At 35.3% G+C, this 24,747-nt stretch overlaps 1 protein-coding gene across 5 annotated transcripts in view; it reads left to right on the forward strand.

Annotated features, from left to right (window-relative positions):
• Positions 1 to 23,370, forward strand: part of Cep89 (Centrosomal protein 89kDa) — a 41,500-nt gene extending 18,130 nt beyond the window's left edge. For 4 of the 5 annotated variants that reach the window (XM_069826973.1, XM_069826978.1, XM_069826975.1 and 1 more), the window contains 7 exons: positions 1,161 to 1,696; positions 6,340 to 6,478; positions 9,547 to 9,727; positions 13,967 to 14,134; positions 16,418 to 16,649; positions 21,477 to 21,646; positions 23,211 to 23,370. In XM_069826973.1, coding sequence (XP_069683074.1) covers positions 1,161 to 1,696; positions 6,340 to 6,478; positions 9,547 to 9,727; positions 13,967 to 14,134; positions 16,418 to 16,649; positions 21,477 to 21,646; positions 23,211 to 23,352 — 1,568 coding nt within the window. In that variant the 3' untranslated portion in view covers positions 23,353 to 23,370. The remainder of the gene's footprint in view (positions 1 to 1,160; positions 1,697 to 6,339; positions 6,479 to 9,546; positions 9,728 to 13,966; positions 14,135 to 16,417; positions 16,650 to 21,476; positions 21,647 to 23,210) is intronic. The other variant, XM_069826974.1, reaches the window with a different exon arrangement.
• Positions 23,371 to 24,747: the final 1,377 nt, after the last annotated feature.

Here is a 24,747-nt window from a genome sequence, read left to right on the forward strand (position 1 = left end):
TGTTAAAAATGTTTGAACATGTCTGGCAAGTTTTGTACATTTCCAGGTCATTTGGCTTCTGCACATTGTATTACCACGTTATTTTTTTTTTCTAGAGAGTCTTATTACAAGCTTTTTCCCTTACACAGTATTATTTATTATTTATTTGTTATTTTGCTAATAATTGTAACATAAAATATAATATATACAGAAAAACTTTAGCTCACCCCTGAAAGAGTAGAACTCGTGCTCAGGGGCGGATTCCTGAATTGAAATTAATGATTATACAATACAATTTGTCTTATGTCTACTGTGCAATTATAGTATATAAATTTAAATTTACAATTTTTCCATTTTTTATAAAATCCATACATAACTTTTTAAATTTAATATTAGAACTATTAGAATTGACAAGATTAGGATATTTAAATATAAATTTGTTATATATTCTTGGGCCTAAATTACTACTGTGATTAAATACTGTAACAGTGTTGCATTTTGGTTCAAACAATCTTAAAGAATTCATACCTTTTGTTTCATAACTATGAGAATACAATTCAAAATTATTTCGATTTTTATGTATGAATTTTATTAATACAATATAATAAATTTGTCTTATGTTAAGTACATTAAAGTCTAGAAACAAATTTTGAGATGGAAAATCAATAGGTTTATGAAGACATATTTTAATTATTTTCTTCTGTAATAAATAAAGTGGATTAAAATTGGATTTAAATGAGCTACCCCATCCTATAATTCCATACATAATTACCGATTGAAATAAAATTAAATATATTGTACGTAATAAACTTATTGACAAGTAATTCCTCAATAAAACAAAATAATATACTATTTTACGTAATTTGAATTGTCGTACTGTATAACTTCTATATGAAAATTTAATTTAATTTAATGTTTTGTATGGGTGTCAAAAGAAATTTCATTGTGCTAAGAATGGAAAAAAAAGTGTATAATTGAATGGTTTGGGGAAAGAGAAACCGTGTCTCATCTCACATCAGAATACGAGATTGGAGTGTATAAATCTACGACACGAGACCTCCACTGATATCTTTCCACAGACAGCCATTGCAAGGAGTTTCCTTGCCCCTTAAAAACCCGTCGTTGACAACCAGAAAGCTTAATAAAGTGCGTTTGTTTAGAATCTTGTTTTTATATTTCAGCTGCCGTTGATGAAACTCTTCGCAAGAAAGATGAACATATTGAGAGACTTATGGCTGAGGTTCTAAAACTTGAAAGAAGTAATAGGGATCTAGAAACACAGTTAGGTAAATGTGGAACGGAGTTAGAGAAATTAGAGAATCGTCACACAAATGATATAGAACAAATGAATAGCTTGCAGGCAAAAAATCAAGAGCTCGACGAAGATGTTACAATGCTTAAGAATCTTGTATATAGGTTAAATATTGAAGTGGACAGGTATCAACAGAAACTTCATAAACATGGTGGTACAGGGGAGTTACCCCCATTGAAGAATATTTCAACAACTGTTCAAGACAAGGAAGCTTCAGCAATGTGGAACAACATCAACAAAAGTGCACTTGGTCCCCTGCTTGACGCGTATCAAGAGACAATAAAAGAGAAAGATGATCTGATTCATAATTACGAGCAAGACTTGAATAAGTTCGTAGCCAACTGTAAGCAAGTTGTTGCCGAGAATGAGAAACTGTATCAAGAGTTAGAAGAGGCAAATAAACAAGTAAGTGTAAATACAATCTAAGTAGAGTAAAGCAAAAGAAAAGTGTTGTTATTCCCAATGCCCATTACATGCCCTGGTTCTGCTTTTAGCTTCTCTGTGTAATCCATTTGATTCATTACTTTTTGCAAGCTAATATTCTTGAATTTCTTTGCAGTGCATGATATTACCACAGTTTAGTATATACAGTTGCGAAGCTCAATACTTAATAAATATGCAAACATAGATACGGAGGGATCCAGGAAATAACGACCGTTTTGTTGTAATAATTAAAAAATATATATATATATTTATTTGAAAAAACAAAGTCTGTTACATAACTGAAGCTTCCTTTACTTCTCTACATAATCACCACCTACATTTAAACATTTGTCGTATCTGTTCACTAGCTTTAGAATTCCCGTGTTATACTCCTCTGCCGCCAGTTCATTAAGCCAGGTGTTCACTGTCTTCTTCAACTCTTCATCACTTCCAAAACGCGTACCACCCAGAAAGTCTTTCAGCTTAGTGAAAAGGTGAAAATCGCTAGGAGCAAGGTCTGGACTATAGGGCGGATGATCAAAGATTTCCCAACCGAATTGATCCAGCAATTCTCGAGTTGAAGTGTGCGGGCGGGCGTTGTCATGAAGAAGCACAACTCCTCTCGAAAGCATTCCTCGCCTCTTGTTTTGGATGGCTCGCCGTAGTTTTCGTAAAGTCTCACAATAACGATTTGCATTGATCGTAGTGCCTTTTGGCATGAAATCCAGCAAAAGAACACCTTTGCGATCCCAAAAGACAGTAGCCATGATTTTTTGTGTTGAGAGAGTCTGTTTGAATTTTCTCGGTTTCTTGGGTGATGAGGGATGATGCCACTGACGTGATTGGCTTGGTCTCTGGGGTGTTGTGAGACACCCAGGTCTCATCACCAGTCACAATTTGATCAAGAAAGGTGTCTCCATCTGTGTGATATCGCATCAAGAATGTCAATGCTGAGGCCATTCTCTGAGTTTTGTGTTGGCACTCAGTTGCCGTGGAACCCATTGTGCACAGATTTTGTGGTAGCCAAGATGTTGCGACACAATTTCACCAAGCAAAGAACGAGAAATGTCAGGAAAGGCAATATGCAATTCGTCGAGTGATGTGCGCCTGTCTTGCAAGATTCTGTCGTTCACTTTAGTCTTCAGGTCTTCTGTGATGAGTGATGGGCGTCCGGGTCGAGTTTCATCGTGGACATTTGTTCGCCCATTGTTGAACATTTCGCACCATTTTCTCACATTTCTTTCATTCATTACAGTATCACCATACACTTCTTTCAATTGCCGGTAAATTTCTGCAGGTTTCAAATGTCAGGCATTCAAAAATCGAATCACACTCCTCACCTCACAGTCGGCGGGATTATCAATCACGTCGTTCATTTTGAAGTAACACAAAATGCTCAATGGCGACTTGTTGTAACCAGTACTCACAACATTATGAGAACACATGTTAAGGAAGCCAGTTGATCTTCAAACAAGGAAGGGGAGTCAGCTGCGCTGCGGGTATGCGCGAACGGTCGTTATTTCCTGGATCCCCCTCGTAGTTGCTGACCACCAGGATCACTACTATCGCCTCAGCACAAACACTTTCCCGAGCAGACGATAATGTATGTTCGGGTTTTCTATTTCAATGTATGGAGCTCAGTGAAATATTATGTTATAACTTTATTGCGTATCATTGCTAAGTTTTATTTAGTGTAATGTGTCCGTAAGTTCCGTTTACTTCTTATTGCATAATTTGTTGCAGAAATATTTACAAAACTGTGTTATTTTATTGTGAAGAGAATTTTACATGTTAATATAATCTATTCGCATCAACATTTTAGGTTTAGAATGGAAGCTATTTTGAGGTTTAATAAAAAAGAATTTATGTTGTGATTTTAATTTAGCACATCTACCTTCCTTAATTGTAGATAGAAAATTTACCATACCACTCCTATGAAATTAGTGTACGTACAATTGTGTTACTTCGTCTCTTAGGAAGTAGATAAATACAATAATTCAGTACTCAATTGTAGTATTAAAATACAGACAAATTGAATGTAACGGGTGTCATACATGACATTATGCTTAATTATAATGTATAATTGCGAATATTGAAGTAATGGTACAGTAAACATAATCTATAATTTCAACATATCTAAATATCCGTGCTGTGCAACTGAAAATGATTGAATCGTGCATAAATGAATGTACAAGAATTTCGCAATATTTAATTCAAATAAAGGGAGGTATTACACATATGAACAACGTAATTTTCACACCAAAAATAATATTTCACCTTAACTCGCAAGTGAATTATGTCTAAAGTGTCTCCTAATCATTGTTTTAAATTTTATTATTGCAATTACACTACATTTTAGAGAAACATATGTTCTGTTTATGCGTTCCAACTAATTTATATGATTTAAAAGCCACCATTCATGATCGGGTGAAGCAAGTTACATGGTCTGCCTTACAGCCTGTATTAGATCACGATGGCTGTGACACAGTCTGTTGTTCCTAGTACTCACAGCGCTCCAAGCGGCTAGCAACTATCGCGAGAAATGCAAAAAATCATCTCAAGCTTCGCAACTGTATATATTAAACTGTGATATTACCTTCATATAATAGTTTCCTTTCCTTAACACATTGTCGCTGTGCCTCCAAAATCCACTGTGTGTTTTTAAAAAGATTTTGCAGGTCAAAGAAACAAACATTATCACTTTCAATTCCCTTGATTTTCAAAGACATTTTGGGTATAATTTCAATCATTACAAGAAAAATGATGTAATTATACGGAAAATAGTTTTGGATATCAAGGGAATTAAAGGTGGTAATACTTTTTTTTCTTTGTCCTGCAAAATCTTTTAAAAAACACACAGCGGATTTTGGAGGTGCAGCAATGGCTTCCAGGTTATAATGTCCATAACAAAATGTCCACATGTACAAAAGGTCCACAAGAAAATGTCCATAAACTAAATAGTCCAACATTTAAATTCCTACATAAAATTTGTCCATGGAGTAAAAAAGCTCAACATCTATGTGGTCCACCATATTATACAGCCCATCATACGAGAAGGTCCATCATACGAAATCAATTTCAGCTTTTGCCATTGCATGGAGTCATTTGAGGTTTTGTATTTCCTTTAGTATATTGCCTAACTGCAAATAAGACTGAAAATACTTACCGCACTGTATGTAATGAGATAAAAAATTATTCAGCACATTTAAAACTCACTTGCAATCCTACCTATACAATGTCTGATTTTGAAATCGCCAATATGAATGCTTGTTGACTGGCATTCCATTAGGCAGTAGTGAATTGGTGTCTTTCTCACTTCAGTCAAGCAATATGGAGAAATGTAGTCAACAGGTGTCTGAGGGCACAATATTTGGGTATTGAGAACCCTGAAGTAAGAAACCAAATACAGGAAATTATGGGATTGTCGTTTATTCCGCTAATTTGTTGAGGATGTATTAAATGAAAGATTTGTGGACGATATCTTGGACTTGGCATATTACATTGAAATTACATATATTACTGGTCATCCAGCAAGAGGGCGAAGGCAAGCAGTTCCCCATAGATTTTCTCCTGAGACATGGAACGTCTATGAATTAGTAATTAATGGCGGACAGCACATGAATAATGTGGTTGAAGAATTCCACTCTCAATCCCAACGACTTGTGATGGCATATCACGAGAACATTTCGCGATTCATTAGCCATCTGCAACTCAGATCCTTGGTGGGCATACAAATATTAAGCGGCCAGTAAATAAACTGTAGCTTATATCAGTAATCAAACGAGAATTTTCAACAAGATTACAAAGATAGGAATGAAATTTTTCGATATCTTAGAGCGATATCATACCATTTGAAATTATATAGTGACCCTCAAGATGAACAATATATGTATCTTTTGTATTACGGAACATAATTGAAATGACAATAAATTTTTCAGCACATTCCTTGCAGTTTTCCTTGTCGGACATTTTAGCGAAATGGACGAATTTATTTATGGACATTTTAAAACGTAGGGCATTTTTAAGAAGAGGACTTGCTGACAGTGGACCTTTTCAGGTAAGGACATTTTTATGGCATGGACGAGTTTTCTATATGGACATTTCTAAACGTTGGAAATTTTTGTAGAGAGAAGCTATTGCAAAGTGGACCACATCTCACTTAACCGCAGCAATGATATGTTGCATGTGTTGTCCTTATATAATAGAGCTCTGCATAGAGCCCGTGAGCCTGGGCATCCACTCGACACCTATCCAGAACAGTGGATTACTGGTACCATGAGTTATTGTTTAGTTCGACTTCATGTTTCGTAACGGCATTTGTCTCATCTCTACTCTGTCATAGACACAGAGCATTAATTATTTGTTTTACCTGGGAGACTAGGAACACAAACTTTTAGACAAGTATTGGCATTGTTTTGGAAGAAAAGAAACTTAAAATATAATGATAGAGGTGTAAAACCTAATTAAATCATAAAAATGGCCAAATGTACTTAGCAAGTTTTGGGATCACAGTTTTCAATTGATGATATGTTAATAATATAGGATAGTGTTAGTGTAATATGGTATATTACATTAATTATTTTTCGTATGAAATATATTAAAAGAAGCCAATTTTATTCTTTTAGATAGAAGAAAGATCTGGTACGTGGCAGACTTTACAGCAGGATGCTTCTCTGGCACAGGAACAGAATGATTTGCTTACAAATCAAATTCAGCTTCAAAAAGACAAACTGCAGGAAATACAAACAGTTTATGATGAACGAGGTGGGTTCTTTGTTGAAACATTTTTAACTTTAAATGAATGTGATATTGTCGCTTGCCCTTCAAGTTGTCAAGTTATGTACACGAAATATTAAAATAATTAACAGATATTTTAAATAAATCATGTATGTGCTGTTACTGATTAATGATAATTGATAGTCAATAAATCGTAATATACTACTTACAGTTCATGGGCTTCTTCAAACTGTTCTTTATTATGAAGTACTCATGATATTTTGAATTATGAGAAGCAATAAGGCACAGTTGTTTTACCCTAATCTATACTAATAATAAATCTGTAGCCAAAATTTCTGGTAATTTTCGATTTTACAAAAATAATTGGTGTTAACATGTATAATTAACCATCCTGAAACCGAAAATCTCTTTTTTGAAATTTTTGTTTGTATGTCTGTCTGTCTGTCTGTCTGGATGTTTGTTACCTTTTCACGCGATAATGGCCGAACAGATTTATATGAAAATTGAAATATAAATTAAGTTTGTTGTAACTTAGATTTTAGGCTATATGGCATTCAAAATACTTTATTTAAAAGGGAGTTATAAGGGGGCTTGAATTAAATAAATCGAAATATGCCCCTTATTATTAATTTTTGTGAAAAAGTTACATAACAAAAGTTTCTTTAAAAATGATTTCCGATACGTTTCATTCCAAGCAAAATTTTGATGGGACCAAATTGCACCAAAAACGGATGTTCTCTGAACCAAATGATCATATTTTAATTATTTGCATGTAATAACAATTAAGAAATACGTTAAAAGGAATTATCATTGCACTAAATGAGTGTCTCTGGACCAAAATGATCGGATTTTAATTATTTAAATACAATTTAAATCAATTGATATATTAAACGATTTATCCTTCTATCAAACACGAATGTTCCCTGGACCAGATGTACTATTTTAATTATGTAATTACTTTATATTTATTTCTAACAAGTGCAGCGGAGCACACGGGTACAGCTAGTTAGACATAAGTTCATTATTTGCAGGAAGTAGTTTGCTGTGAAACAATATTTGTTATTATCATTCTTTTGTCGTACCGGTACCTGAAGATTCAGATGTTAGCACATCTTCAAGAATTCTCTATTGTTACATCCTTTGTGAAACAGTAAACGTATAAATTCTAAATATATATATCATGAGAACTTAATTCGAAGGTTGATCTATTTACTTCATACCTGATCTACGAGTATTTATCCCTGGGGAATCAAAACTTAATTACATTATTTTTTAACATACAGCAAACTCTCGATTATCTAGGCTAAATTTTTTGAAGGCGCTACTAATAACAAAATTTTTCCATTTTTTTAAAACTTCAAACTTTAGAAATTGCTAATACTAATCCGTGGTGCTACAGCCCACGAAGGGCCAAGACCGACCAGCCGACTGCTGGCCTCACAGCCACATGCCAAAGGTTATTTAACGTCTGAATGAGTTGAAGGTGATAATGCCAGGGAAATGAGTCTGGGGTCCAGCACCGATAGTTACCCAGCATTTGCTCATATTGGGTTGAGAGAAAACCCTGGAAAAAACCTCAACCAGGTAACTTTCCCCGACCGGGAATCGAACCCGGGCCACCTGGTTTTGCGGCCAGACGTACTAACCGGCTCTAGGGATCATTCTAGTTCATGTGATGTTTTGATCGATTACATATTTCAATTTTAAAGCAATTTTAACTAGAATGTTCTAGAATCACCTGGAATTTGAGTTCGAAATTAAAGGGTATGAAAGAACCATGATCGAACCCTCACAGACAGTCGAAATGTTCATAGAACCCATTACCCTGCTGAGAGGTATGAACCATCTTGAAAGATCCGCGTATTAGAAATTAATGTTTCTTTCCTCAAACACATCATATGAATCAATACAGTATATTAATCAGCCCATCCGTCTATGTTTATTTATTACATAGGTTGGATAAAAAGTAATGGCAACACTGCTGTCACGTGACGATGGTGCGTTCGAGAGTTGCCAGCTGTGTGGACATGAACAAGGACTGTTAGATGAGTTAGTGCAGCCAGCGGCGACAGTACTCTGTCAATCTACTGCAGTGTGTAGAACGTTGACTTTCATAGGGATAGTGCGAGCGCCCTGAGACCATCCTTACAAAACTAGAGCAACATTCCTGGATCAAAATTGAAATGGCACGAGGTCATAGTGCACAAGAATGTTTTCAGGGACTGCGTGAAGCATGTGGCGATGCAGCGTTGTCATATCGCACAGTTGCACGATGGGTTAAAGCATTCCGGGAAGGCCTTGTTGCACCGGTACCAAAGGGAAGGTGACGACTTTCTTGGACGAATCGTCGCTATGGACGAAACCTGGACTCGCTCATATGAACCAAACTTGAAACGCCCATCAAATGAATGGAAGCATCCCGGTCCTCCTCGTCCAAAGAAAGTGCGCCCTACACAAAGTGCTGTGAAGGAGATGTTCATTGTGGCGTATGACATTGATGGGGTAATACTGCACCACGCTGTACCTCCAAGGCAGACGGAAAACGCGGACTACTGGAACATCCACCGTACTCACCCGATATGATCCATGCGATTACGATCTTTTCACCAAAGTGAAAGAACCACTGCGAGGGACCCGGTACAATACCAGAGATGAACTTATCCGTGCTTTAGGGCGGTCAGTACGGAACATTAACAAAGATGGACGCTGATAGTGTACGACGCCTTCCAAATATTTGGCAAAAGGTAATAAGTATGGGGGGCGACTATATAGAAGGTACGTAAATGTTGTACCCCTGTGAATAAAGCCATGTCAGAAATATCGAACTGTTGCCATTACTTTTTATCCAACCCTAGTATTTTAGTTGTTTTCAATTATTATTAAAATTAAAATACAAGCGTTGCAAATTACAGAATTCCAACGACGAAAAAATGTCCACTCTAGCCATGTTGTGCATGATGCTTAAAACAATTTATGAATGGCTTGAATCAGACAATTTGTATAATAATGAGTGGAATTTATGAACCATAAACGGTATTAAATTTGCATTGTTTATATTGTTATAAGAATTACCCTTATTTCATGATTTCATTCAGTTGCAGAATTGACCAAAGACAATGAAATGTTGGTGAATAAATTCCACCAATATCGAGGAGACTTGCTCACTATGAAAGGTCAATATTCAGTACTGAGAGAGGAGTATGATAAGCTGAAGAAAGACGCAGAAAACAAAGTGCCATTTGCTGTGCATTCAGCATCTGTATCAGAATGCCGGAGGCAAGTCGAATTTTGATAAAAGGAATTTGCATGATCTAGTACCTTATATAGGGTGACCATAATGTTTTGAGCCAAAAGCGAGACATAAACACGGTTTTTGAGTTGAAAACAGGCCAGGTATCACAGCTCTGTGTACCAAGTGACACATCATTGCTACACTTGTGCAATAATCATTTCCACCTTCTCCTAACAACAGAAGTTGCACATGAAATGAGAGAAATAATGAAAATTAATTCGTAAATTTGTGAAACTTGACATTACATACTCGATTCTACGTTTTGATGGGTGCAGGATTTGTTTGTTAATTTAAAGAATCTGTTATGCCTATATATTGTCGTTTAAAACATCTGTGACACATTCTTTGTGATAAACATTGACTAGTAAATTAAGTAACTCGTAAAATTTTCAGTCAGATGTACACACCAATATTAGAACATTGTTTTTTATTTCTGTTAAGGGAAGAGGTACACCATTGGCCTGCAAAAATTTAGTGAAATTCATTTATATATACAGTCAACTCCGGATATAGTGAACCTCTGTGGACTTGCATATTTTGTTCACTATATCCGAAGTGTCTTTCTCATAATCTTAAATGTCAGAAATGAATAAAATTGTGAATAAGAAAATAAAATATTTCTTCGGAATATGTATGGTAAGACTTTCCTGTGTTAAATTTCAGCAAAACTCATTTACATGTTTCGACCTATTTATGGGTCATCTTCAAAACTGGCCGTTGTTGGTCTTGGCGCCACTTGTTCTGTTTCCTGTGAGGGTGTGTTCCTGTGGTATAGTGTAGAGTCAAAGAGTGTGTGTGTTTTGAAGTTGAGTTGTGTGTTGAGAATTTCGTTGGGGTGTGTTTTTGTGTGTCTTACCATACATATTCCGAAGTGATACAGTGTTAAAAGTTGTGTAATCAAGATGTATAAAATATTTCATTTTTGTGGAATGAATTACACTGTTACTCACAGTTGATTTACTTAAACCATGCTGTCGACCCACGTCTGCTTGCGAAAGACCACATTCAGTGTTACTTATAATATTCGCCTTATCTTCCAAAGAAAACACTTTACTCTTCGACATTTTTATACAGTACATTCAGGTAGAAATGACAAACACTGTTATAGTGTGACTGCGTACTCAGCCTTGGAATTTCCCGGGTCACTTAATGGGAACTGGGAGGGGGTTGATGGAGTTTGAAAGCTATCAGAATCTTACCTTCATTTATGTTCTGTCCTTCCCCCCTTAATAAAAAAAAAGGCAATTTCATTTTCTGTTTTTTCGATGCTATCCATCATAATTGAAATGTTTCTGAGAACAAAAGGCAACCCTTTGACAGTGAAGGATTATAAATAACAGTAGAGTAGTGTGCCTGAGAACAGAATGGCAATCCTTCGACGGTGGAGTGAGGCAAGGTCGTCACGCGTTGCCTGGAAATGTTCATGTACTTTTTAATGTATGCGTGTTGGGACCAACAATTTAGGTTCACTATAGCCGAATGTTCACTGTATCCAGAGTTGACTGTATGCCTCAGTTACTATAAAAGCTAAATGAACAAAACTTTTCATGCTTAATATACATACATTACACTTTATAAAACACTATTCAGAATATTAAAATATCTAATAATTACCTGTAAAAATAATTTCAAATTTTCATAATTTATTTTACAATTTTAGAGCATTTACATAATAAAATATACAATTAATTAAATATATGCATGATTCTTTTATTGGAATGTTTTAAGGACTTTTACTTATTCCTTCAAGAAATATTTCTTTTCTTAATTGTCTTCAATATTAAATTGTCTAAAATTTTTTATTGAGGACAAAAACTAGCAACAAAATACATATCATCCAACTGTATTATCATCATTCTGACGATAGCATCAGAGACAACACCTGATGATATTGGTAAACAGTTGGAATAAATAGATGATCATATTAAATACCTACTTGTGAAATTTTATTTCTTATTATTTAATCATATTTTCCTTATTAGGAAACTTTTAGACGTGAAATCTTGAAATAACTACTTTCCGGTGCAAAAAGGAGACAGCTCCAACATTTTTATTGTGTTTGTGACAACTGTATAAATGAGCTGTTGAAAGCAGAAGTGGTGTAAGTCAAAATTGGGTAATGAGGTTTTAAGTAAAAGTTTTGTAAAATACAGTGCAAAGAAGCAATTAATATGTCCTTCGTGCAATCCACTGACTACTAATAGTTTAAATAAATTGAATATTAATTGCTACTTTGCGCTATATTTTAGCCTCATTTTTTATATTACAAAGAATTCATTCATTCATTCATTCATTCATTCATTCATTTTATTCCATAGATCTTACATGAGCAATGAAGCTTTAAGATGTGGAACATATCAACATTTTACAATATTACAATTACAATTTTTACAAATTTTTATAGTTTTACAATTTAGTAATTTTCTACAATTTTTACAATGTTGTACAATTTTTTTTACATTTTGGCGAGATGTAGTGAGATGAAATGAGGTCCGAGGATTCGCCAAAATATTACCCGGCATTTGCCTTTTCGGTCGGGGAAACCTCGGAAAAACCCAACCAGGTAATCAAATCAAAGGGGGTAATCAAATCAAAGGTGTTGATGCCAAGGACTCGCCATAGACCATCCGGCTTCAGTCCCACGGCTGTGGAAAACCTCGGAAGAAACCAAAGTCCAAAGGGGGATCCAACCCAAGCCCGAACGCAGCTTCGGATCAGCAGCCCAGCGAGTCTGCCGGCTGAGCTACATCGATGGCTCTACTAAAAGTATACAATACATAGCCAATCAGATTATTAAATTTACAAACGCAAACGATCATTCATAAGTTGAGCTATATTATAATACAAAACAATTTAATTAAATTTAAGGCATAAACAATTCAACCAGTTGTGATATACAGAAATTGATAATACATATCATGCAAACTACTTCAAATTACAAACACAAACAATTTATCAGTAGAGCTATATAGATTACTATTCAATTTAAAGCATATAAAATTCATAGGCCAAAACTATACAAATATATACAATACAAAGTAGCATACTTTCATTAAGCTATACAAATTTGTGCAATTAATATCAAGTAGATTAATTCAATTTATAATCATAAACAATTCATCAGTTGAGCTATGCATATTACCATTCAATTTACAGTAGGTCTATATACAATTCATCAGTAGAGCTACACAGACTAGTAATCATTTTAAGAACATATACATGGATTTTGCTTCTGCATTGGACTGACACCATACTTCAATCCTTTTGGTATTATATTTGCCTCTTTGCCTCATTATATGGTTCATTTCAATATATTAAACTTGGTTTTGGTGTTCCAAATAAGTACTTTAGTACGATTCTTGGCATCTCTCAGTGCAATCCCTACCCGGAGATCCGATTAAGGGACTATTTAACCTCCGGAAAATTTTTTTCACACCAATCAAAATACTCCTCATTTCTCGTAAAAAACACAACTGTATAGACTACAGTGGACTTTATGTTGTCAGCAAACAGCAGGATACATTAAGAAAATGGATTGATTGATTTGCACTATATTTTACAGAATGTTTATTTTAACCTCATTATCCATTTTTGACTTACACCACTTCTGCTTCCACACCTATGGAGTAATGGTCAGCGCGTCTGGCCGCGAAACCAGGTGGCCCGGGTTCGAATCCCGGTCGGGGCAAGTTACCTGGTTGAGGTTTTTCCGGGGTTTTCCCTCAACCCAATACGAGCAAATGCTGGGTAACTTTCGGTGCTGGACCCCAGACTCATTTCACCAGCATTACCACCTTCATTATCACCTTCATATCATTCAGACACTAAATAACCTAAATGTTTATACAGCGTCGTAAAATAACCCAATTAAAAAAAAAATTAAAAAAAACCACTTCTGCTCTCAACGGCTCAAATGAAAAAAATTAAAACACATGGTTGTTTTTCTTGCTGAACTACCTCAAATCAATACAAAAATTTTGGTTAAAATATTACATCCTTTCACATTCAGTTTTTTGTTTCTCCTGAAAAGTTTATAAAAATGGAGTTACCCCCTTTTTGCACCAGTGTCTCCAATTAAGAATAGAGAGAGAATTTCAAATTCTTTCATAGAATCTACTGGAAGACTTCAAACATATACATTATGGCGGTAGTGACTTTGTTTATGATATTAATGAAATTGTAATTAATTTGTTGTAAATTCATTGAACTGTATATAATTGCAGGTTATTTGAGGAACTGAAGGCGAAATACGAGACTGACAAGACCCACCTAACAAGTCAAGTACAAGAGCTACAGGCAGAGAAACCCCATCTGGAGGTGCAACTTGCAAATGTGACATCAGAAAACAAACGACTACAGATCCATGTGAAGACTCTCGACAGGTTACTCAAGTATGGCTATTAGAACATTTGTGTTATTTCAGGCTTCGTATTACACTTGGTTGGGTAGATTAATAAACTTAACATCTTCGTTAGATTGAAAACTATTTAACCATTTAAATCAGTTTTACAGATAAATATATTATTAAATCATGTAGAGGGTAGAGGGGCAGAGAAGGCCTGATGGCCTTATCTCTACCAGGTTAAATAAATAAATACTAATACTAATGTTAAAAGTAATTGTAAAATAGTATTAATTGTATTAAAAAATTCAAATGATGGTTTATTTAATGACGCTCACAACTGCAGAGGTTATATCAGCGTTGCCGGTGTGCCAGAATTTTGTCCTGCAGGAGTTCTTTGACATGCCAGTAAATCTACTGACATAAGCCTGTCGCATTTAAACACACTTAAATGCCATCGACTTGGGCTGGGATCGAACCCGCAACCTCGAGGATAGAAGGCCAGCGCTATACTGACTACGCTACCGAGGCCGACTAATTCTATTAAATAATTTTAAGTTATTTATTTATTTATTTATTTAACCTGATAGAGATAAAGCCATCGAGCCTTCTCTTCCCCTCTACCAGGGAATTACAACTACAATATTAAGAATACAATTACAATTATAATTACAATTAATATTAAATTTACAAATACAATAAAAATCGAAGTACTAAAAGATTAACTGATTAATAAAAGCTAGACAGTTTATTGTACAAGTTAAGAAGAGAGAAGCATTTCTTTTATTGATTGAGTAAAAATTAAACCTACTCTACGCAGTAAGAAAATGCTTAATAAGATTGATTTTGAACGCTACTAAATTCCGACAGTCTCTGATGTCACAGGGTAGGGTATTCCACAACTAAGTAGAACTTCACCTGACATAATTAGGAACATTAAATCCAGACGTTTGAGATGGGCAGGGCATGTAGCACATATGGGCGAATCCAGAAATGCATATAGAGTGTTAATTGGGAGGCCGGAGGGAAAAAGACCTTTGGGGAGGCCAAGACGTAGATGGGAGGATAATATTAAAATGGATTTGAGGGAAGTGCGATATGATGATAGAGACTGGATTAATCTTGCACAGGATTGGGACCGATGGCGGGCTTATGTGAGGGCGGCAATGAACCTTTGGGTTCCTTAAAAGCCATTTGTAGGTAAGTAAGTATGCAACTAAGTTTTCTGCAAAATTACTGTCTCTCATTAACTTGTAAAGCATACTGGATCAGTAAAGATGCAAGTAGACCTATTTTGGTGAAATTTTCAAGTATAATAACAAAAGAAAAAAATTTGAGTAGATGAAAAAACTTAAAGAACTCAAATATTAGTTTGGAACACGATTTTGATTATGAAGTAAGATGCAGGAGAAGAATATTGATTCCTTTTATGAAGGCTGAAGGAAAAATGGTCATTTCGTTAGATTATACAGAGACAAATTAAAGATAAATAGGGAAATATTTCGCTAATATGTTTTCGCAGGATATCAGCCGAGTTAAGATTTTGGAATGCTCCAACCAATCCCGTTTCACCTGAGACAGCCTAACACCTATATAACCTTTCGACTTTCTGTTCGGACATCACTTCCCTGAAGATGGCTGCAGAGATAGCAGTCGAAAGCTTGGAGCATTCCAAAATCTTAACTCAGCTGATATCCCGCGAAAACATATTAGCGAACCAACGCCGAGAAAGCCTCAAATCATACATAGGGAAATATTTGATATGAAATCGTCCACACCTGTGGAGTAACAGTCAGCGCGTTTGGCCGTGAAACCAGGTGGTCCAGGTTCGATTCCCGGTCGGGGCAAGTTACCTGGTTGAGGTTTTTTCCGGGGTTTTCCCTCAACCCAATACGAGCAAATGCTGGGTAACTTTCGGTGCTGGACCCTGGATTCATTTCACCAGCATTATCACCTTCATTTCATTCAGACGCTAAATAACCTAGATGTTGATACGGCATCATAAAATAACCCAATAAAATAAAATAAAAAAATATGGAATTATGTTTGAAAAATTTGAACCATGCAGAAGTAAGGACAAATGTTAATGAAAAGAAAAGAAGATGTCTGAAAGAGGTGATAAGGAACATAGTAGTAAAACATACGATGGGAGAACTAATTGGAAAACTTGCAGGTGAAGATGTCTTTATACAGGAAAGAATAGCAACATATACTTCTATAATAATGAGAAATTAAAATGATTAATAGTGTTTACTTGTGGCTATTGTGTGTTTCTATAAGAGAACAATTGAAGGAAATCTCGTCATCAAAAGGTCTTTCATATCCATTTCAGGAAGATGCAGAATCGATGTGAAGAATTGCAGAGTCGTCTGGTAACATGTCAGGTCTCACGAGATGCATCTAAGAGGCAACTCCAGAAAGCTATGTCCTTTGCTGAAGAACTTGTTGCAGAACAAGAGAATCTCTTACGTCAACTGCATGCAAAGCAGGAAGAAAATAATTCAATAGCCAGACTGGGCACTACTATAGTTTGTCGCATGGGTTCTTTGAAGACCAAATTGAAGGTGAGTTACTACATTCGTTTTTTATGACATTTTCTGGTTTTGAGCGTAGCTTACTTTAGGCATTTCTAGCTGAATTTAGGTATGTTTATAGCCATCTTCATGACTGACTTCATTTTCATCATTATTTCTTTTTCTACTTCTATCATTCAGGTGTCTGTGTCGAATATTTTCATCCTGTTCAAATGGTGTGCCAGCGATCATGACTTGTTAGAATTCTAAATTTGGCTATGGGATCATTGTGGTCTAAAAAATGTAGGGCTTTTCTTTCGATATCTATATTGATTCACTTTTTTCCTTGCTTTGTTGTTTTGATGTGCTTAATATAAGTTTGATCAAGCTTTGTTTTGATTTCTTGTATTACTGCGTGTGTTGGCTTTGATAGTTTGGGTTGTTGCGATATTTTAGTCCCCCCCCCCCTCTTTTTTTTTTTGGCCAGGTGGTGGGCCCATTTGTTTCTCACTAATCCGATGTGTGACGAGATTCAGCAGTTTCCTATTTTCTACTATTGATGGGATTTTAGGTGCGATATTTGATGCTATTGCTTCTATAGCTGCTTTGCTAAAGTTTTGGATCCTGGTCATTAAATTTAATAGGGGAGTAGTGGGTACAGTGAGACACAAAATCTTAAGACATATGTATGCAAGTGATAATTGAAGTGTTTTTAAAATCAAGTGCGATAGAAATAGACATTAAAACATGGAGTATAATAATACATAAACAAAAATGTTAATAGATAAAGGACATAATATACAATACGTGTTTGTCAAAAAAATGCAAATGTCTCACTGTTCCCATTCAGGAGGGTACAGTGAGACACCACAGTGTCTATTAACGGACATTGAAATGATTTACATTTATTTCAAAAGAAAACAAAAACTTGCTGTCTCTTTATCTTGACATGTTCTGTAGGCTTATTTAGAATCATTTTGATGTCTGACTTTGAAACCATTGAAACATCTGGAACATTTGGAAAAGTGAATTTTCCAGGACATTTCAAACTTTTGTGAAAAAATGAAATGAATTTTTGGTGATAACAAAGCTTATGATTATAAGAATTTAATGTAATTCTTTATTATTTTTTAACATTTTCTTAAATTTTGTGAATAATTTTTTATTTATGAAACCATTAAAATGTAATGTATCCATTATTTTAAGCTACAGTTCCTAAATTGGTTACTAATATCTTCATTTTTAATGTTAGTTATTGGTAAATGTAATATAGTTACAGTTTGTTTTTGCAAATCATTGGTACATGGGAACAGTGAGACGTCTCAGTGTACCCTTCAATGGCATGTCTCACTGTTCCCTTTATGCATAGTTCATTTAAAAACGACGCCATCACTTCAAAATTAAAACAAGAATGACGAAACTTTGCCAAACATAATCTCAAATACCATAGTATTAGGTAACAAAACATTCATATTTATATCTCATTTGTATATCCAATATAACCTTCATTAAACACAAGCCAAAATTTTACTTCTAGAGTGAAAAATTACGAATTATTTTTTCATCACTCACCTTTATAACTAGAATCAAATCGAGTATGAAAATACTGTTACTTTACTCATGCAACATACAACTCCACTGTTACCAGCATCTCAACATCAAAATTTACCATCTAATAAAGAATATCTCACTGTTCTCCCTGTCTTACTGTACCCACTTCTCCCCTACTGCTACTTCCATAGCTTTACATTCTCCTCTGAAGGCTGATTTACCTTTGCCTGATGATATGTAGTGTGCGAATTCTTTGCAGTAAACTCCCGCTCCAGCATTTCCTTCGATCTCTAGTCTTGAACCGTATGTATACACTATCCACCAATCTGGTTCAGGATACCTCTCAGTTATTGTTGCTAGTGCTGTTTGCTTTAACTGGGTCGAGTTTCGGCTTTTAGCCAGAGAATCCTTGATGTTTCAGTTGGTAGTTCAAGTTCTGGCAATCTATACGATTGACTGGGGAAGGTGTTTTGTCTAGGGCAGCCGCGGCGAAAATGCGACTCATGAGCACATTGTGGCTCGCAGTGCTTTTCTCTCGCTTCCTACCTACAACCCCCACCCTCTCACTCACTGGAGTCAAACTCCGTTCTATTTGTATTTGTCTCGGACCTGCGAGTGGCGTATCGTCGCAATATCTCTCTCGAAACCATGTACCTCTATAAAAACGAAAGTTTCAAGTAGGATGGGAGGACGCATTCTTTTGCTTACAATATGATGAAAATATTAAATGTATGATTTGTTCACAAATATTACTAGGAAAACGGTTGTATAACATAAAACGGCATTATAAGTTACTACATGTTACTGATGAAACATTAAAAGGTTAAGTGTTATTATTATTATTATTATTATTATTATTATTATTATTATTATTATTATTATTATTATTATTATTATCATCATCATCATCATCATCATCATCATCATCATCATCTCTGTACGTCGATCCTTTTTCAGCAGATGTACGAATAATGCGGTTAGATTTTCAATTTAAACTCGCAGATTTACAATGTGACGTTAAATGAAAGCTAGATGTAAGGACTTGACAGATATTGAACTTTTCAAATCTTTGGAAAAAAAATAAATATTTGAAGCTTCGTTCTTTCGCTTGCTCTGTTGAAGCCATGTTTGCTACAACTTACGTTTATGAAAAATTATTTTCAACAATGAAAATAGTAAAAATCAAATTTAGATCACGACTGACAGATAAAATACCTTCGTGATCAACTACGATTGGCAGTAAGTGACATAATTCCTGATTTTGAAACTTTGTCGCAGAGACATTCTGAAGACAGTTAATTTTAGGTTGTGATAATGTGTCCTATGTTTTCTTGTTCATTTCTTTCTTCGTTACACGTCCTAAACATTAACTTCCCCTTCGGTTGTCCACCTCCCTCCATACGTGCTATGCACGTTGCAGCTTACACAGTGGCTCGGCGCACCATGGCCTTTTTGCCACGGCTGGTCTAGGGGCTCGGTAATATTGTTTTTCTGGCTGCAAAAGGATATCTGTCGGATACAGGGGGGAGAGCCATTAATCCTTCCCATTGAAGGCTTTAAGGAACCAACCTGGACAAATACCCAATGTCCCATCCCTACCTTCCCGTGGTGCAGCTGTTAGTAAGCATAATTTTACGAGCTGAACTAAAGGGAGGGGCTACTCATCAATTAGCACTGGTCAGCTTGATGAGTTAATGACTGAATTTGGTATAATTTTCCTCTATTCAATACCTAATTCCCTCTTTACCCTTTCCTATCCAGTCCTCTGACTGAACTCTTACTTTCTTCGACCCCGACGGCATTAGAGCATTTGAGGCCTAGGGGTTCATTTCCCTTTCCTTCCTCCTCTTTCTACTTTTCTGTTCCTAGTGCTGACCTGCTATGGCACTAAAATCGTCCTCCAATGGCTTAAGGAGGGAAAGCTGGTGATCAACAAGATCTCCCAGCTAGGTCCAATGGATCCGTCGACCAACAGCAGGTGTGGTCCTCCAGACATTGTAGGGGTTGTGTGTGAATGAAGTAGCCACCAAAACGTTAAAATATGGTGTTCACTTAAATCGGCTACAACTTGCCATTTTCTCCAATATGAAAATCTGTGCTTCAGTGGCTGGCCATGATAATATCTTTGAAAAAATTGGAGTGCAAGAGGTCAAATGACTTTATTGTCAAACGCCTGGCATTAGAAAACAACAACAACATATTGTTTTTCTCAAAGATTTCGTTTGTTACTTGTTGAAAGGATTTTTTAGTGTTTCACTTTTCTTGTCATTTTACTGCTTAAAATCAGTTGACATCTGAGTACTGCTGCCGCTACTTTTCTACCATATCATGCTATTGGTTTCACATAGGTATTGTATGTGTTATTCATTGTTCCAGTACCCATTTCTTGCCCGCTAGTCTCTTTGATATTAGAGCACTTTTCTCTACTTTGTTGTTTAGTCAACTGTCCGAAAACAGGTTTGAAACTCACAAGTGACACCAACATGGCACCACTTATGAGGCAACTAAGCCAGGAGATAATGCAGTAGGATGACCAATTTCTTTCCCCCTCCATTGCATACATCGCCGATTAGCTACATATTACACTAATCAGACTTCAGATGTATACAAACAATTGAGGAGATTATTTTCAAAACGTTCCATGTCCATTCCATAACTTTATGGGAAATCACGAAAAATGTTTTCAGGTCTAAAATTTCTTACCAGCTAGACAAGAAACATTATGAAACCAGAGAGATTGGGTGCATTTAGGATTAAATGGGAGCATGAGACTTTTTGGTTCCAAAGCTGGAACTAATATTTTGTCGCTATATCTTTGAAAAATATTGTAGTGCAAGAGGTCAAATGACTTTGTCAAATGCCTGGCGTTAGAAAACAACAACATATTTTGTCGCTATTTTGCTGTGGACAAAAATCAGTTTGACTTCAATAGTCACTTTTAACGCAAGATTTTAGTGGTTTAGAGGGCGTTCTGAAGCCAAATTCTGACAGTCCTGTGTAGAGTTATATTTGAAAAATGCATTGACACAGGAAGCTCATTTTCGTTATCAGGTGGACAAGAGACGTTTTGAAAATGAACTCAATTGATCTTCCTCTGACACATATCGTCAAGTGAAATGTACTGTCTGATAATAGATGTACATATCAGTCATAACCTCAAACACCTCAAGGTGTTTCTCTACTTTCTCAACTGTTTTCTGAATTTGTTCGTTTCATTGTTCTATAGTTTTTATTTTATTTTAGTATTCTCGTTTGCTTTCATATAATAGACTTCACTTGAACTTTACATAATTTCAATATACTATAGTGCTTTTTCTTTCTTTTCAGACAGTACAGAAAGATGCGTGGACAGAACTAGATGTAGTTGAAAAACGCATACGTCGACAAGAGACAGACGTGGGAAGAATGAAGGACGAATATCATAAAGAAGTTTTACGCTTGCGTAACCTTGTCAAACAGAAGGAGATTATCATAGGTCGTTTGCAGCGAGAGAAAACGTAAGTAGAGATGTTAATTTGTAACATAACTTGTATATGATTAATGCAATATTATAACACCTATTCAACGAAAGAAATAGTGAAATTTGATAAATTATACATTGTTTATTTGGTTGTACAAGTTCTGGATGCAGTGCCATTTATAGGTTTGTTGTGCTTCCAAAGGAATAGGGATATTCTGAACTAGCACCAACAGATAGCGCGCGTGTACTTTGAGGGTTGTGCTTTGCGTGTGCATTTATTTTCCAATATATAAACATTGAGGATTTACGTAGTACATTAGTATATTAAATACTCTTAAAAACAACTCAAAATGCCAAATTTTTGTTGTGTTCCTATATGTAAAAACCAGGGAAAGCTTTTTGCCTTCAATCAGGTCCCGAAAGATTCTAAACATATGCTTTCAATCTTAAAAAAATATAACTAATTAAATTGCGCCTGTTAAACAAAAATAACTACTTCAAATAAGGAATTGCTGGCTACAGTTTCATTTTGGAAGAGTGCAAAGAAGAAAATGTTAATAAAAACATGTACAACCTCGACAGCAAGCTGTGTTAGCTTAGATTGTATGCAGTACTTGTAGAAGTTCCTGAAGTTTACGACTGCATTTTACAAAGAAACGATACTTGGCCTACAGTAAACTCTCGATGAACTAGAATGTTTATTATCTAGGACGATCCGTAGTGAAAAAAATATAGGTATAAGCCTATAAATAATATAGTCTATGTAACTATTGAAACCATGTTTTAACTTCAAATTTTCAAAAATATTTTCATCTATATAGTATTCTAAACTGTACGTCCTTAACCTACAAAATGCACGAATAATCATGATACTACTGCGGTCATATTGTATCATCCTATTAAAAATTGCATTTGATCTTTATGCAACTAGAGAAAAAAGTAAGAGAATTGAAGCCTGATAGTCCTTTCCCTATAAAAAAAACACATTGGTGGCTGCATATCCTGTTTATTGCGTACGGTACCTAGTTACAATACTTATGGTTAAAGAGGCAATATTCACCTTCGACAAAAATCCTTCTTTTTTTTATTCGTACACCTCGTTCTCAAAGTTCTCGTTAGGTTCATGAACATTCAATTTACTCGTATCTATATTCTGCATACTGCAGATTTCTCCATCCATTTCTTAAGGGGAATCGCTCAGTATTATGTAAATTTACGCTGTTATTTATTGTAAATTAAATTAGATTATAAGGTAAGAAAATATTGAATTATATTAAATTATACTAGGTTATACAAAATAATAGGCTATAAAAATAATTCTGACACGCACAGAAAACCAACACGCGGGAGAACGTAATGAACTGTAGCATATGACATAATACAGTATAGCCCTGTGCCGCATGGAACGCTCCTGCCATCTAACAGTAAAACTTCGCATAAGATATCACTATTATCTGGTGATCAAACCTAGTAAGTCATTTTAGCCATCTCTGTGAAGCATTTCCAATGCATATACTGTAACTTAATTGTGTGTGCGATTACATGATCAGCAAAGGCATTTACTATTCACTTAAAGTTGTTTGATTCATTCGTGTTTATAGGAAAACTCAAGAAGATCTGGAAGTGGTGTGGCGAGCAGCCACATCGGAGGATATTCGTATAAAAGAGAGATTGAAACAAGCCAGCTTGTTGCCTGGAAAGGAATCAGACATACTTCGAAGCCATAACAGGACTTACAATTAAAAGCTGTATCCTCGATAACGAAAATAAATATTACTCCAAGCCACTAGACTGAATGTTATCCATTCTTCAAATTCACATGAGCATTAAAGGAAGTGTTCACTAACTGAAAAGGATTTGTTGGGTGCAGTCTGATTACAGTATCGCTCGCTTGTACACATTTCCAAATTGATCATCAAATAGTGTTATTTACTGCTAGAGTGCATTATTTCATTTTAGTGTTCTGTAACTTAAGGGAGGTGATGGGTGAAATTTCTGTGTTCTACATTTTTCAAGTTATGTCCTTGATTTTTCTGTACACATAATCACGGTGTGATAGATAATGATGTGGTGAAGTTTCATTTCTGTTAGTTAATTAGTTTGTGAGTTATTAACAAAAATATTTTGAAAAATTTGCATATGTGACCCATTGCGCGAAAAGGGACCTAAAGTCGTAAAAGGAAATTTTACAGGAGAACAAAATAACGAATTTGCGGTGTAAAAACTGCAGTTCTATGTTTCGACATCTTGCGCTACCTGTAGGCTTTTTTTACATACTAAACTAGGACGTAGTTTTACACAGTGCTTCTTAAATACCTAAATCTTTCTTATAGTTGCTAAGAAAACAAGTGAAAGTTTTAATTGCATTTTCCTCGAAAAGTACATAATGTAATATTAACATTCAATAAGTAATATATTAAAAACTATAGCACCTATAACCTTTTTGCTGTAAAAAAAATCCTAATATAAACAATAGCACGTGACTGAAGCTTCATTGGCCGCTGTTTGGCGCTATAGATTCTCAGTACGTGTTCCCGCCTACTGTTGTACATTCTGTTTCATGTTAAACATTTCCCGTTACTTGTCAAGTAGACCTAACCTCACTACTATGCATTTGTTTGCTTAGGAAACATTTACTTTATAATTACTCTAATTAAAATCCACATAACTTATTACATACATTTAAGACTATTTGTTTTCCTCCGCTTTTGAGAGGGTTTCTACTCTTATGTTTAAAAACCAAACACACCGAGGATGCAGAAGCGATACTTCAGTACCACGTGCTTACGTGAACAACTACGAGCTCAAGTGACGCCAGCTTGTTACAAGAACAGACTACCTCGGTATTACTTTTGGTATTCATCCGCATTCATAGTACATAACAAAATATAAAAGTAGCTTTTCTTTTACATAGCGTTTTACATATGAGAGAAGTTATATGTTTCATTGTATTTAATAACTAGAATTCAATTTTTTATTTTCAAATAATACAAGATGATAGTTTCCAAATACGAACTATATTTTCCTACGTCTTGTGAATATTTCGACTGTGAGCCAATCACGGGTATGACAGCCAGTTGCTTGTGTTTACAGTAGGATTTTTCTTACAGCGAAAACAGTATAGAACCATGATTTTTT

This window comes from Periplaneta americana, chromosome 5 (genome assembly GCF_040183065.1).
Source record: "Periplaneta americana isolate PAMFEO1 chromosome 5, P.americana_PAMFEO1_priV1, whole genome shotgun sequence".
NCBI classification, from domain to species: domain Eukaryota; kingdom Metazoa; phylum Arthropoda; class Insecta; order Blattodea; family Blattidae; genus Periplaneta; species Periplaneta americana.